General features: G+C 36.9%; 1 protein-coding gene across 25 annotated transcripts in view; it reads right to left on the reverse strand.

The window, feature by feature from the left end:
• Positions 1 to 15,581, reverse strand: part of PARD3 (par-3 family cell polarity regulator) — a 451,418-nt gene that overhangs the window by 179,729 nt on the left and 256,108 nt on the right. For 19 of the 25 annotated variants that reach the window (XM_017741463.1, XM_017741462.1, XM_017741452.1 and 16 more), the window contains one exon: positions 11,742 to 11,780. The exons of the other annotated variants lie outside the window; for them this stretch is intronic. In XM_017741463.1, coding sequence (XP_017596952.1) covers positions 11,742 to 11,780 — 39 coding nt within the window. The remainder of the gene's footprint in view (positions 1 to 11,741; positions 11,781 to 15,581) is intronic. 25 annotated transcript variants of the gene reach the window in all.

Here is a 15,581-nt window from a genome sequence, read left to right on the forward strand (position 1 = left end):
TCTGATCCTCTTTTGAATCTAACAAAGTGGTTATAACCACTTTTGGTTATAACTTTATCACTAAAGAAAAAAGTCATGCCCTTAGAGGCAATTCTCTGCAAAAAGATGCTTGTGAACTTGACTATGCTGGGTTTTTTTCACCCACATGAAGGAGAAAGAGTAAGAGAACATACAGCAGAAGGTGCACATTAATGTCCAGCATTGGCAGTTCTTCCCTGGAAGAATTAATCTGGCCAAATTTTCATAATCTTAGCAACATGTCACCTCTGTTTCTGACACTGATTTTACACCAACTTTTCCCACATCAGTGATTTATTTGCAAGTTCACTCATATGAGTGAGAAGGCATATGAGAAGTTAATGTGCGCCTGCTGAGCTGTCCCTGTTTCTTAAGACTTGAGGAAATGCAAACACAGCCTATGGCAAAGATAGATGTGAAGGCCATGTGGAGTACAGCAGACTGAGATGATCAATTTGGGCACAAGCATGCTAGTTGTGTCACCACTGACCTAGAAATGCAGTGTGAAATGTCACAAGGGAAGGCAGTCAGACTGCCGAGAGAGCCACAATAGCCGAGGGAAGAAAAACAGGAGCTCTATCTGTTCCCACTTGGTTAAAAGCATGAACCTTACTGTGTTCACCAGCCCTTCCCTTTGCACTAAACTCCTTTTGCTTATAACAAAGCACAATGTTCATCAATTAAAAAAAAAATAAAAACAAAAACAACCAAAAAATTTACACCCCTTATCCAAGTGCCATAGCTAGGCTGGCTTGCTTATGAATCCCACTATTCAAACACATCTCTTGGCCACACAAAACAGCATAATCAGTGCTAGCTGTGAGGAATGGAAAGGTGTATTGTGTCCATTGAAAAATACTCCATCTAAAAGATGTTTCCCAAATTATGGGAAAATTACAACCCTAATTTTCCTGCTTGGCTCACAGAAGCACTAGCTCCAGCATATGTTTGAATCCGCATTTTGTCAAGTGGCTGCAGAATAAAACAATCTGAGACAGATGCACATTACCTTATAGTTTCTGTAACACTGATCATTTTCATATTCCTTAATAAATAGTAGTAGGAATAAAAGCTTGAGAGCCAAAAGAGAGATAAAGCCAAGGTAGGATGTGTGGCTTAGCCAAGAAAGCAGATATGCTTATGAAATTTTTTTTTTACTACTGTCAACATAAATTTAGAATCAATTGCCCTCCTCCTCCAATATTTTCTAATCTTCAAAAAAATCTGCCAAAGGTTCAGGCAAAGCAATCTCCCTTCCAGGGCACAGAACTCAACTGCTTCCTTGTACAGCCTGTCAGGTGTATTTCTATATGACAAAGGGTCAATTGGAGTGAGCATCCCACATGCATCCCCAAGGACTTAGCTAATGGCCTCTACCCTGCCTCTCTTCAGTGAGACCAAAGAGCTGCATTATCAGCTCAGCACTGGTTTTAACATGAGGCTTATGCTTGCTTGTTTCCTGCAATCTTGAATAAGGAAATAAGCCAATATCAGGCTACAGACACCTCACAGTGAAATGTGAGGCCAAAACTTGGAACAAACTACACCTTAGCAGCTGTACATGAGCAAGCAGATCATGCTCATGAAAAAATGAGAAACAGCAGCCTCAGCACTGGATCAGAAGTACTGAAGGCATGAGAAAATTGCTCAACTCACCCAAGGAAGAAAATTACCATTACTGGGCTATGGCTAAATTACTTTAGGGACTTCATAAGGTCTCCACAGTTTTTCCCACCTAAGGACACTTGTTTGACCACGATACCTATGTCTGGAATTTTAGGGACATAAGAAGCCTTTTGCCCTTTAGAATCTGTGTGATACCTTCCAGTATCATATGCTTGAAGATAGAGTTAAAAAAAAAATAAAAAATTGAACAAACATTAAAAATGTGGCTTTCAATATAAACTGAACCATTAATTTTCAAGGGCTATGGATATGAAAGTACCAACTTTAACATTTTTGTCACACCATGGTATCAAAGGAGGTCTTAATATGTATGATATATTGAACATAACTTCCCCCACAAAAACCTTGGAACAGGACCATATAGTGATAAGGAACCTCTAAGCATGTCATAAAGGAGCAATTCACAGAGAAATGAGCAGGAAGATTTTTAGCCCACTATCATAATACTTTGAACCAAAGTTGTAAAGACAAAAACAAAACAAAACAAAAACCAACAAAAATTTCATAATGACTGAATCCTTTGTTTTCCAAAGCCCTTTAGAGTACAGAAACATTACATGTGCAGCAACTCTCTCCAATCGATATAAAAACACCTATTACAAAAAAGTAACATTTGCACTGATATGGTGTTGAACATTAAGTATTTAAATGTAACAAATCACAGAAATTCCCTAATATGTCCATGAGACAGCATAAAAACGCACAAAAATCTAAAATGCAGCATTAAAAAATTTCAGCTGAGAACACAGTCACTTCCTAATTGCAGTAGCTTCCATTTGATCTTGATACTCTCTAAATTAACAGCCTCACTATGTCAATCAAACACCTCAACATTATTTTCATGATTAGTTGATCTGTAGGAGAAATTTACTCCTTCATGTATTTTGACAGGCCAGAAGTAAACATGCAAGCAAAATTATGTACTGTGAACCCTGAACAACAAAATTCAACTCCCTTAAGATTTTTCACACACTATGTCCAAAACAATTAACAGCAGAACAATATTCTGTTCAGACAGAGGCTGCTGAGGAAAAGGTCATCTGAAATGACTTCAGTTGCATGAATGAAGCTGCTCAAGTATGTAATTTGTAATAAAAATTCAATTGGTGATAAAATATGTAGGTGACTTTTTTGGCTTCAAAATCATATTTAGCATCAATTTATGCTAAACGACGTTTGAGATAAGTCTTTCACTTTTTAAATACAACATAAATACATTGTAAATTTAAACTTCCTGACTAGAGCAAACTTAGAGCAGTGTTTTGATATATAGAGAGATTTTAAAAAGCCGTAAGATAAATGGGGGAAATTGTTTTTCTCTTCCGCATAAGTTAATCTTCTATGTAACATTTCTGATCTGATCATAAAATCAGATTTAATTTTATAAACAATATTGAAATAGACTTTGACAGTAAGAGTGCCATTAGTTTTCTCATCATACTAGTAACAGCATCTCCTCTTTATCCTTTTATCACAGAATTATAGAATACATTGAGTTGGAAGGGACCCTCAAAGATCATCAAGTCCAACTCCTGGTCCTGTACAGGACACCCCAAGAATCACAACATGTGCCTGAGAGCATTGTTCAAACACTTCTTGAACTCTGTCAGGTTTGGTGCTGTGACCATTTCCTTGGGGAACCTATTCCAGTGCCCAACCACCCTCTGGGGGAAGAATCTTTTCCTAATATCCAACCTAAACCTCCGCTAGCACAACTTAAGGTCTTGGGTCCTGTCACAGATCACCATAGAGAAAAGATCAGTGCCTGCCCTTCCTCTTGCCCTCGTGAGGATGTTGAAGACCACAACGAGGTCTCCCCACAGTCTCCTCTTCCCCAGGCTGAACAGACCAAGTGACCTCAGCTGCTCCTCACATGGCTTCCCCTCAAGGCCTTTCACCATCCTTGTTGCTCTCCTTTGGACACTCTCTAATAGCTTCATAGCTTCCTTATCCTGTGGTGCCCAAAACTGCACACAATTTCCAAGGTGAGGCCGCAGCAGTGGAGAGCAGAGCGGGACAATTGCATCTCTCGACCGGCTGGTGGTTCATGTTTTACACGCTACCGCTCGGGACTTCTTCCCTTTGCAAGACCTCATCAGGGTTCAGCTGGTGAGTTAAGCAGCATGAGATGGGTGAAAACAGAAACTGAACAGCAAAGAAAGCCCTCCGCCCACCTAACAGGGGAAGCAATTTTCAGTCAAGTTAGGACAGGTTTCCTCAGTGACTCACTGCAGCTACAAATCTGGCAGCATTCTCTCCAGTGAAGTTCATTCCCTTGCAAGCTTAGACCTGCTGCCTGCTCAGCGGTTATTCAGCCACTGAAACTTGTCTGCACATTACTCTGTGACTATGTACACAGAAATGCGCTCCTGTTCCCTTTCACAGAGCAATCTGTAAAGCTCTGCATCTCCACTCTTGAAGGGTAACGTGTATTTCCAAGTTAGAGATACGAAAACTTTTACAGAGGTCTTGTATGCACTCGTATATGCATGTACACGTACAACACACCCTTATATGTGTATATATCTATACAGATACCACAGTGATGACATTCACATTATTAATTAACTATAGCACAGCTACCTAATGACTTGAATGATCCCATTGACTGTTCAATTCACCTGCTTCAAGTTCTGTTGTGTCCAGCCTTCTAACATTACAGCCCCGTTAGCCTCTGTTTAACTACTATTTTGTTAATCTATCAACCTTTTGCCTCACAAATGTGTCTTCTCTCTTTACAATTTAACCAAATGGAAAACCTGAAATTCTCAAAAGATGAGTTTGGTAGATGTAAGAGCTCTCTAGCAAGTGTTGGCTGTAAAACTACTGGAAATTGCAAAATCCCAGGTTTAGTAATTGGGCTCCAGTAGTGGGGAATTCCAACCTAACACAACACCCTTTTCCAAGATATTTTCAGTCTTTAGAAGATTTTAATACAGCATCCATTATGTAATTCTTTCTCATAAGGTATCCATAATACTAAGAAATCATAAGTCCCATACACTGGGAAACCAATACAATTTGTCTTTATTATTTTAAAAAATAGAATGAGGCAGGATATACGCAAGAGAGGAGATTTCACTTAGCTGTTGTGCAAAGACGTTCTTAACATCAGAGATGACTCAAACTGTTTTGTCCCTCAGGTTAGGTGGGTGACACTCCTGTCCTATCAGGCCACCCTCTAAAGTGAGATACACAAACGGAGGATGACTCACTCTCACCCTATGCCATTGCATATACAAAAGTAGAGCATGTGAAACAAACAGCTCTAAGGAAACAAAGCAGCTTCTTTGGCCAACAACTGTTTGGGGGGGTGGGGGGAGATGTTTAGTAGTTATAAAAATGTAATGTATTGCTGCTGGAGGTATTGAAAACAGATCAATGTAGGTGGCCTGAAACACACCTCACACCTCTCAGTCAGTTGAGACCCCTCCTTGGGAGCAATAACTGAGAGCTGGTGCATCCCACCACAAGTAGGCATTAAAGATAAAAATAACTAGAGCAACCCAATCAGATTTTAAACTGGGCCTCCAGCAGAGAAAAGCCTGACCACTGATCCAATAGTGGCATGCACACTCCAACCCAGTTTTCTCCCGAAATACAAGGCCTTTTACCTTTTTTTTTTTTTAAATCACATGGTTGTCTTGCACTGTAGGTTTTGAGGACCTAAAGTATCTATTACCTGGTTATAAAATGATACAGGCTTTAAGCCAACTAAACAACAAGAATTCTTATGCTTGCTTTCTTGTTCTAGCTCTTCCTAGATTAAGAATTTCAATATCTGTCATATGTTAGATAAACACTAATGAATCATATTTGCATGTATACAGAGACTCATTATTCATATTAGCAAAGTTAATATGTCACATCTGGCAAAGATTGCATTCATCCAAATCAAACAACAGCTGCTAAATATCAAAAAGTAGATCTGAATTCTGAGATTTTATGGGAAATGTGGTCTGCTTTAGTCTTAATCCTATCAAGGAAAAGTTTTTTGTGTATGATATATAGATAAACTTTGGTTAGTATTTATAGGCAGCAATGCTAGTTCATTAAAGTACTGTAAAACAGCCCCTTTGCATTTCCTGTTGTGTCCATTTTAAGGATTTAATTTAATATCAGAAAAGATGTTCCACATTCAAAAATATCTTCAGTTTAAAGGTTTTGAAGGATTAAGATATGATTTAGGAAAAAATTAAATGCTTTTCCAAAGCACAAAAATTCTACCATGTGAGTTTCATTTAGTATGGAAATCAAAGCTCTGCAAAAGCCCATGTTTAAGTACATCTATATGTTTGTTATTTCTCTCTATAAGAAATCCATTGCTTGTCTGTACTAACATTACTTTCCCTAATGCCAACAGTCTGATCTGGGCTGTCACAGAAACTGGTTTAAGCAGATGAGATTCTACATTTGAAAAAATTGATCAGACCATTAAAATTACATTCTGTTGGTTCTTAATCTCACATCTTCTCACAACGTCTGTTGCAGGTACCATAATGACTGTCCTTTATTCAGGCCAACATACTCTGTTCAAAACTGTTGTTCCTACTCAAACTGTATTCCTACTGTATGTCCTGAAACAAAAACATGTGATTGTAATGCTAACCCTGTTTCTTTACACTTTGCTTATCCTAGAGAAGTGAAAACCAAGGGATTAGGTACGCAGCAGGTGTCTGCTCTGCCAAAGAAGCCTATAAAACTACAGCTCTCTGCACTATCCCTTCTTCAAGAAAAACTTCAATGCCCAACACACTAATGACAGAGCTCCCTAAAAATCCTCACTTCTCTCACTGGCCTATAGGATTTACAAGACCTGAAAGACCAAAGAAAGAGGTAGTGTCTGGAAAAGACAGACAGGAAAAACAAGTTGAAAGAGAAATTATTCCTTTGTAGAAATCCATGGCAAGAAACACATTCCCCATGAAGTAATGCCAGTATGGGGCACTCAGACTGATCTGTGTCTCACTCCTACTTTTGCTGCCGACTTTCAGACAACCACAGCAAACCATTTCATCTCACTATTTTCCCTACCTTTAATATCAAGGGAGAATCAACACCATGAGTCTAAAGGCAATGATGCAGTAAAACAAGGTTTACACCAAATCAACAAGTTTGTACACATGGGCGTGGCTTCTGGATGACTCTGCAATGGTGGCACTAACACAAGCCTGTCACAGTGGAGGGACACATGTTCTCTTCCATGAAACTGGGAACTGCTCAGCAAGTGTTACCAATTCCAGTGTTGAGAAAGCAACCAAAGCTGCCCTATGGTGGTGCACAAAGCCAGTTTAAATGTGTCACACCACATCCCAGGTAAATCACCAGCTGGTAATAGTCAAAACTGAGCCTGAGGGTCAGTTCCAAGCACCACATTATGCAGAAGTTTATGTGGCTTATCACTGAACATTACAGGAAATTCAGACTGGTCAAAAAGCATTCATGAACACAGTCACTTAACTGTTGTATTAATTATTCACTAGGAATTAATGTCTTATCTCCAGTCATTAATGTGCCAGAACATGCTATTCAATACTAGAGTATCTGCTATGGTAAAAGACTGAAACGACAACAGTACCTTGCAGAAATCACACATACACTACCTATTTCTTTCATATGGACAGCAATCTGTTTCTTATGTCACAACTTTATTAAAAATATTAGCTGAAATCACTCAAAAATAGCACTAAAAATGCCTTTAAAACATTGCAATCACCCTTGTGCCTCACACCATTAGAAAAAAAAGGTACAAAAATACATCTAAGCACATGGAGGAAATAACAGCATCAGCTTAATCATCAGTCAGACATATCCTCTTTCAAAAAAATCATTCTGTACCTACTGACAACACCACTGCTGGTGGTATAGTCTGACATTAATCCATCTATGACCTTGGCTCAGTGTTTAGACACTTGGATCACCAAGCTGAAGTTCTATAGAAGTGCTAAATAGGAAATGGTGGGAACTTATTACAGCTTTTAAAAAATATCTATGGATACATCCCCAGTGACTAGGTATCTTGAAGTAATACAAACTTTTGAGCAAAAGACAAACACATATGCACTCAGCATACCATCCTCTTAAAACTCAATACCGACTGTGCTTTTTTCCACAAGAATTTTCTATCCATTAATCAATACAAATTATGTATTTCTAGGCATTTGCTAGTATTGCCTCTCACATTCACAATATGAAAAGTTACATACAAAAAGTATACAAAAATAACTATGCATTAGTTCTTGCAAAATGCCTCTGACCAGTGTCACCCCTTTCCTATAGGCAATGAATTCTTGCAATAAAAACGGTAGCTGGTAATTTACTCAGAATCACACACAGAAGAATTTGGCAAGAACAGCAATTGCATCTGAAAAAACACAGTGATCAAAATTAAATTCAGATAATAACAGGAGTATCAAACAGTTGAGTTCAGAAGAAAATAAAAAGCAATTCCATTTGCAATTTCTATCAGTGCTGCTAAACATTTATATATTGTTCCAACACACCAACCACTCGTGTTGTGTCACTGTTACGAATCCTGCACTCACTTAAATTCATAACATTCTGCTCACTTACAGCAATTTGACAGAAAAACAAACGAGAACAGAAAACTGAAGCTTTTCCATGCTGCTGAGTGCAACAATGATGAAATGAAATCCTGAATACTAACTTTAAATCTCTTCTTACCAATAGACAACACTCCTTAGAAAATACTTACTCATATGATAATTATTATTTTTCTAGCATTATGCTTACGGGAAAGTTAACTTGCTGGTTCTGAATTCAGAAAACAAACAGTGAATGACAATTGTAAATGCAAAATATTACTGAAACACTATCAACTTTCAAAGAGTATGAGGAAAAATTAATTGGCAGATGTTTTACATAGCATAATTAACAGTTCATTTCAATGCACTGTAACAGCATTAAGATAATTATGCTTAGAAACAGAAATGTAATAATGATAAATTACTAGTTTTCATATTATGGCCAATCTCCTACATGCCAAATTCCCTGTTTGGAAATAGGTGCCTCTGTTCCATGCTGTCATCAGCTATACAAATGGCACAAACTTGTGGCTGGGTGAAACAACCTTTCAACCAAGATACGGGAGATTTCTTTGCTTCATGAGGAAACAGAGCACCAGCTCTGTTCATAAGCAAAGCAAAAGGTAAAAACACCAGTCTTGTTTTCACCAGGGCACAGTTACTGGGTAGAAGCTGAAGCTGCATCAGCAATTTGCATTTCTTATGTAAAACAGGAGAGCAAAGCTTAAATTGTGTGAGCCTATCAAATTACAAAATCTTCTCATATGGAAGTTTAAGATTGAGAATCTTTATTCTGTGATGGTGTATAACAAAACTGAATTCATATGCTTTTATATGGGTTGTAAGGAATAACTCTGTCAAGGATTTCAGGCCACAAGTTAAGAAAAAAATTACTTTCAACGTTTTCTTTTTTACCTCTATGAGGAGTAACTGCTGCATCCAAGTGCCACAGTATTAGTGTAAACCATTTCAAAGTAACAGTTACATAAAGGTAACCCCTGAGTGAAAAATGTGTTGATAAGTTAGGCTTGATATTTTGTGATTTTATTTCAGGCCTTCTACTTTCAAGGGAGTTTTTCTTCATTTCTTTTTTTTTTTTTTTAATTTCAAAGGTGCATTTTTCTTCTATTTCTCCATAAAGACATAACAACAACAACAACAAAAACCCCTACAACCATTTGCCTTCAAATGAAAAACAGACTTGCATTCCACCTCTATCATTTCTGTAGCTTCACTGCCTTCATCATACTCTTTTGTTGGGTTTTTTTTTTTTGCTTTGCTTTCTACTATCAAGTCCTTGACACTTGAAGACTAAAACCTCACAACTAACAGCACAAAGATCAGAGCAGGCACAGAAATAGAAATTGCGAGATTAGAAATCTCAAAGACCTGAAAAGTAGACAGAGGAAAAATAAGCAGGTATTGAGGCAGAACCAAGGAGAATAAAGGAAAGCAATGAAAAATACTTTCAAAAATAATAATAAAGAATGTGTGACTGTACTATTAACGTGCAGCTCAGGAAAATTAGTTCTGTAAAGCTGGAGTATCACACTTATCCAGAGCTAAGTAGATTGGAACAAGGAAGATAAGTGCAAAAGCATTGTGCATTATAAATATCCACTGACACCTTTCACATTTAGTCCATTTTTTAATTCACATACTGGAGTCGGCAAATATAAAGAGACCTAGTGTTCCTACTAGATAGATTCCTATCAATCACTGTTGTTCTCAGCTTTCAAATAAATAACAAAAAATCCCAATGCATAATGAATGAAAAACCCAAGACATTAGGCAATTTCTTTTTGTATTGATCAGGTTTCTAGCTTCATTCCCTCACTAACCATATGTTACTCAGTCTTCATATGTTTTCCAATTCACTTCCATATTTTCAAGGCTTGCTAGGGCTTTCTAGCTGGTTTTTTCAGAAATCCCTAGCTACTCATACACTCCCTGTCCCTCCTGCATAATCTGCTGATTAACAAGCATTTTTTTACCCCATGTCTAAAGAGAACAAATGGGACATACCTATTTTATTCTGATCTTTCCTTAGATGAACTCTGGGTATTGGTTCCAAGAACGCCAAAGAAAAGTTTTCACCATGGAATTTGCTACAGAACATTAACTTTGCAACAGATAAGCAACTGATTTCTATAAACACCTTATAGGCAATCTGCCTTATCTTAATGAGCTTTTGGGGTGGAATTTCAACTCCTAAAACCAGGACACTTTTATAAGGCTGCACCCACAAATTATTCTCAATGGTATTTGGTTACAAGTAGAAATACTATCCTGGGCTTTGATCTTTGATCTCCTTACATATCAGCAGTACGTGGTAAGAAACTATCAAGATAAAAACATACATACTCTAATGAGATGCACTAAAGAGATACTGCAAGGCATGTCTGAAACAATGATACACCCACAGTTTTGCAGAGCCCTTAAGGAGAGGACTTTCAATAGAAGGACACTAAAAGCTGGAAGGATAGAAGCGAATACCGCTAACATTCAACCCAAATTCCCATTTTTACACTTACGTTCCATTGGCCTGAAAAATTAATAGCATCAACCAACGTACCCTTGATTACCTCTCTGAGATGGCTCTTACATATCTTCACCTAGTCCTGACTCTTTTTATTCCAGGCAACATCTTGCTATTGCTGGTAACACATTCTGAATTATCTAGACAAGCTCTTTCTGTTTTTCAGCAACCTAACTTATTTCAAATCCCAACAAGAATCTTCTCAATTTCTCCATAATATAATTTATTAATTCATTTTTAAATAGGTACCTAACTGAATGGAGCTTCTTGAAATATGTTTTTAACTAAGATACAGTATATCTTTAAGGTACTATATTGTTGTTATATTCTCTGTCAGTATTTCATAAAATACACCTTTTATTTTAGAAAAAGTTTTTAGATGTATTAGTATATTGTATATTGGACTAATCATATTCCAGTGACTAAAATGAGGTATATTAGCAGTACACAACCTCAATCTAGAACCTCACTGGCACATCATATACAGACCTGCTGCAGCCCTCAAAAGGTTAAACTTTATACTACTTCCATATAGTTTCTTAAAAAAAAATTACCAATGGTTTGCTATGAGAATCCAATTAAGACTTAAATCCCAGTTGCCTAATTTCTGTGTTTGTATCTCAGATTTCCATCATATAACCATGATTTAAACAATTAGCCTCTATATGTAACCTAAGATAAAGTTTACTCTTATCATCTAACTTTAGGCCTTTGGCTGTACATAAAAGATGTAATTTCAAATAGCACTTGAACATACATAGTAAGAGAATTTTATATAATTTTCAAACAGTATTTGAAATTACATTAAAAAATGCATTTAAAATGTAAAGCTACAGAGAGCCATCTACAGTATATAAGGTGAAAGAAGGATCGGTAAAACTTCGATGGATAAGTGCCATATCAATTTAAAAACATTTGGGAGTCTTCCAGTATGGAAAAGACAAAGCTCTTACCGTTTCCTTTGGAATTTGTGACTGGCTTTGTTCTGCACTCTAAAGGAAGTAAAAAAAATAAATAAGAACACAACTACATATGACATATACTATCTAACAGCAAGGGGATAAACAAAAAGCTCTAATTCTGACGTGAAGTGGTAATAAAAAATGAAGGGTGTTCATCACACCCCTGACTGAAATTTGTCTAAACACCCACTACATGAGAAGTGACCAGAAATAACTCCAGTGCCCTTATGGTACATGCACCTGACTCTACCTGGCTATGAGGGTGGTGACTGTCTGGCCAAGGAAGAACCACGACTGCTTGCACCATTTTCTGGCTGGTGGAACATTTTCATTCAGGGAAGTTCTCCCCTGGCTTTTCCCTTCCACTTTGAAGTTTTCAAAGAATGACCTCAGCAGTACAGATGAACCCTTCCAAATATTTTAAATGAGTACCTATTTTTTAAAACATCCATTCTCATTTTAGAAACGGATTCCCATTTTGAGCATGTGTAGATGAGCCACAACTGCATCACTGCTTATCCCAGGACAGGAGGGTGCATTCAGTTCACCAGAGATGGGACCCTCCTGTACTTTGCATTCCTCACCTGTGTCTCGGGGCACGCAAGGCAAACACACATCATTGGAAAATGCATCCCACATACAGTTCTGGAAACACACATAAGGAACTATGGCTCTTCCAAGCCCACATCCACTTATATTAAAATCCATTTGAGAACTCAGGAAACACCTTGGTGCTGGCTGGCTGACCGTTTTTGGGCTAACCAGCTATTTCTTTCCACTCAGCTGGGCCATAATGAAATGCTAAGGTTTAGCTGTTTTGTAGGACATTCAAATGGTAAAGCACAAAAATGTAGTGGCAAAGCAGTAATGCAAACATCCAGTAAGCTTCAACTTGAAGCTAACAACCAGAAAGGAAAAAATAATGAAGACAACTACCAGGAACATGTACCAATGAGCATATTAATTTTTGGGGTACTGGAGACTAATGCTGCCAGCCAGCATCTGCTGATACTGAGAATATAGCTCAAAAGCTAAATAACCTAAGTCAATCCTTCAGAGGATCCACATAGTCAGTAGCAGCTCTAAGCAAATGCTTCACAAGTTATGTGAGGTAACCACAGTGCTACAGGAGCTCTACTTAACCAGAGTAATCTTGGCCCTTTTGCAAAAAGTGAAGGGTTTTAAGAGATAATATGTCTGTACCTCACATCAGTGTGGACAAGCCCTAATACATTACCTATCTGGCATTAGGTAACTGTAGAAGAAATAAAATGCCTGATATTCTGGAGAAAAATAATCATCCTTCCAGATCTCACTAATTAGAAAAGTTGACTTCTGCCAACTTGATTTGATTCCCTGCTTCCACATTTCACTCGCTTTTATCATGATCTGCTGCACTGGATCATCACAAACACATACCTGACCTCATCCACACAAGCTTCAGAGATCCCATACCAACCTAAACAGGCTCAGCTTAACAATCCCCTGAGTTTTAGCTACAATTACACATTTTCATAAGCCCCTTCCAGATAATAACAGCAACATTAAAACCCTTAACTTTTCTGAAGTTTATAATCTTCATTTTACTTGAAACCCAATGAGGTTTAATTTTTTTCACAAGTCATTCAATAAGCCATAACCCAAAATAGAAAACATAAAATCTAAACACCTGTTTTATTGGGATTACTATGTGTACAAATGTTGGCAAACATAAAATGGTTTTCATATTGAGTGTTCTCAGTAAGCAACAGCAAGTCCTACCCTAAATAAGATAGATAACATAAAATAACATGATTTTATATATATGGTTTCTGAGACACATCTCATTCAGTTAATATTTAAAGCACAAACATGTAGAAAATATGAGAGAAATAGGGAAAGGATGCAAAGACAAATTGTTCCTAAGTGGCCGATGAAGGTCTGCATGTGAAAAAGATGAAATGACATCATTTCAGGTCATTCCCCTCTCTATGTCAATATTAATTTTCTTTCTTTTCTTTTTTTCTTGGCTTTTTTGTTTGTTTGACTGTTTTTCTAATTTGTTTTGTTTTTTTCAAAATACCAGTAAAAATCAATGAGAAGAGCTGGTTGAAAAGACTTGCTTTTTTTTTTTTTTTGAGGATTATTTCTTACCAGAGAAGAAAGAACAGCCTTTATGATGACTTTTAGTTCAACACCTTCCCCAGCAATTCTGCTCCTGCTCATTGACAGCAGTCAGCAGTGCATACCTAAGAACTCTTCATGTCAGAATGCAAACAAACAAATCCTTATTCAACAGAGGATCATCACACACATGTACTGTCAGATCCTCACAATACCATTTGTTCAACTGGAGCTGCAGAAAAACACACCAGTTCAGATCTCATCTCATTACACAGTGCAAAGCCCACCTGCTACCTGACACAGCCATGGCAAGGTCTGGCTTCCCTTTGCTGGACTTTGCCAAAGTAGTTGAGAGTATTGCCTGAGCCACAGCAAGGAGGCTGCTGAGATTGAACTCCTTCAAGGGGGCTGACTTGCTGTTATTTTAAAACTAGATAATGTATTGCTAAGGAATCTCTGCATTACTTACACCATTATCTTTGTTACAATTATTTAAACAAAATCTCATGTCAAATTATGCATTAAAACTTCCTCATTTTACCATAGAAATAATATACACAAAATTAAGACATTTTCTTACTTCTAAGTTTATTTAGAAATCTCAAAAAGCATCTTCATTCATCTTTACGAAAGATAGCAGTACCATGAAAATTATACCACAGGACCTTATAAACAGATTGCTTTCACTGTTACAGTGATAAGGTAGGCTGTAATAGGATTTCAAATTTTTATTTCTCTTCACTTTATGACAGCTTTCACTTCAGTCACTTGAAGGCATGTTCCAAGAATGTTAAGGTAAAAGTTGGTTCATTTGCAACCTTCCCTGTCACTTTGACTTCCTATGTTTAATGGTAGTTTTGAAAAGTAAAAGCTAATGATTAATATCTTGAAATGGCCAAACAAAAATTCATTTTCTTTGCATTCAAAATAACACAAATCCAGTAGAAAAATGAAGGTATTAATTCATCATACTTATATTTGTCTATCTTCTCACAATAATGCAGCCAAATAAGTTATTTTAGAGTTGTATACAGCTACAATAATACAAATAATAAATAACTTCAGCAGTTTGAGTACAGAACAAAGTAAGACTGCTACCATTCAGAGTCTACCTTTTCATAACAGAAATTATCTTGAATAATTATCAGAGAAATATCAATATACACTATGCAAGTGGAGCAGGTACAGTATGAAACATCATTTTATTCCTATTTAATGTAAATTCCTTAGAAACATCTTCCGAATTGCCCTGCTAAATTAATAACTGCAGGGTTTCCATTCCACAGAGATTGCATTTATATTCAAAAAAGGCTACTACTTCTTATATCTTCCACTTTTTTGATAGAAAGGTATTTACATATCCTATTCTGGCATAATATTATATGTTCGAGAACATATTAGTGAGCAGGTAGTGGGACAAATGGCAGGCTTTCAAACATAGATTTGACCTTAGAAAGATATGAAATAATCTACTTATCTGCATGCATCCAAATAAAGTCTATGCAATAGCTTCTTCTATAATAAACATTTTCACTCAAAATAAAGCTCTCACTTATACATTATCAACAAATATTTAATTTCAATAGCAGATCGTGAAGAAAATAGAAAACATGCATGTAAAATGTTCTAAATAAAGCAAAATAGCTTTTATCCTTTTTCTTATATTCAGTGCTGGCCATGCATGTTTACTAGCAGGTGACAAGATCAAATCATTTGCTCATACTCATC

The sequence above is a fragment of the Corvus brachyrhynchos genome, unplaced genomic scaffold, assembly GCF_000691975.1.
Source record: "Corvus brachyrhynchos isolate BGI_N302 unplaced genomic scaffold, ASM69197v1 scaffold167, whole genome shotgun sequence".
NCBI lineage: Eukaryota > Metazoa > Chordata > Aves > Passeriformes > Corvidae > Corvus > Corvus brachyrhynchos.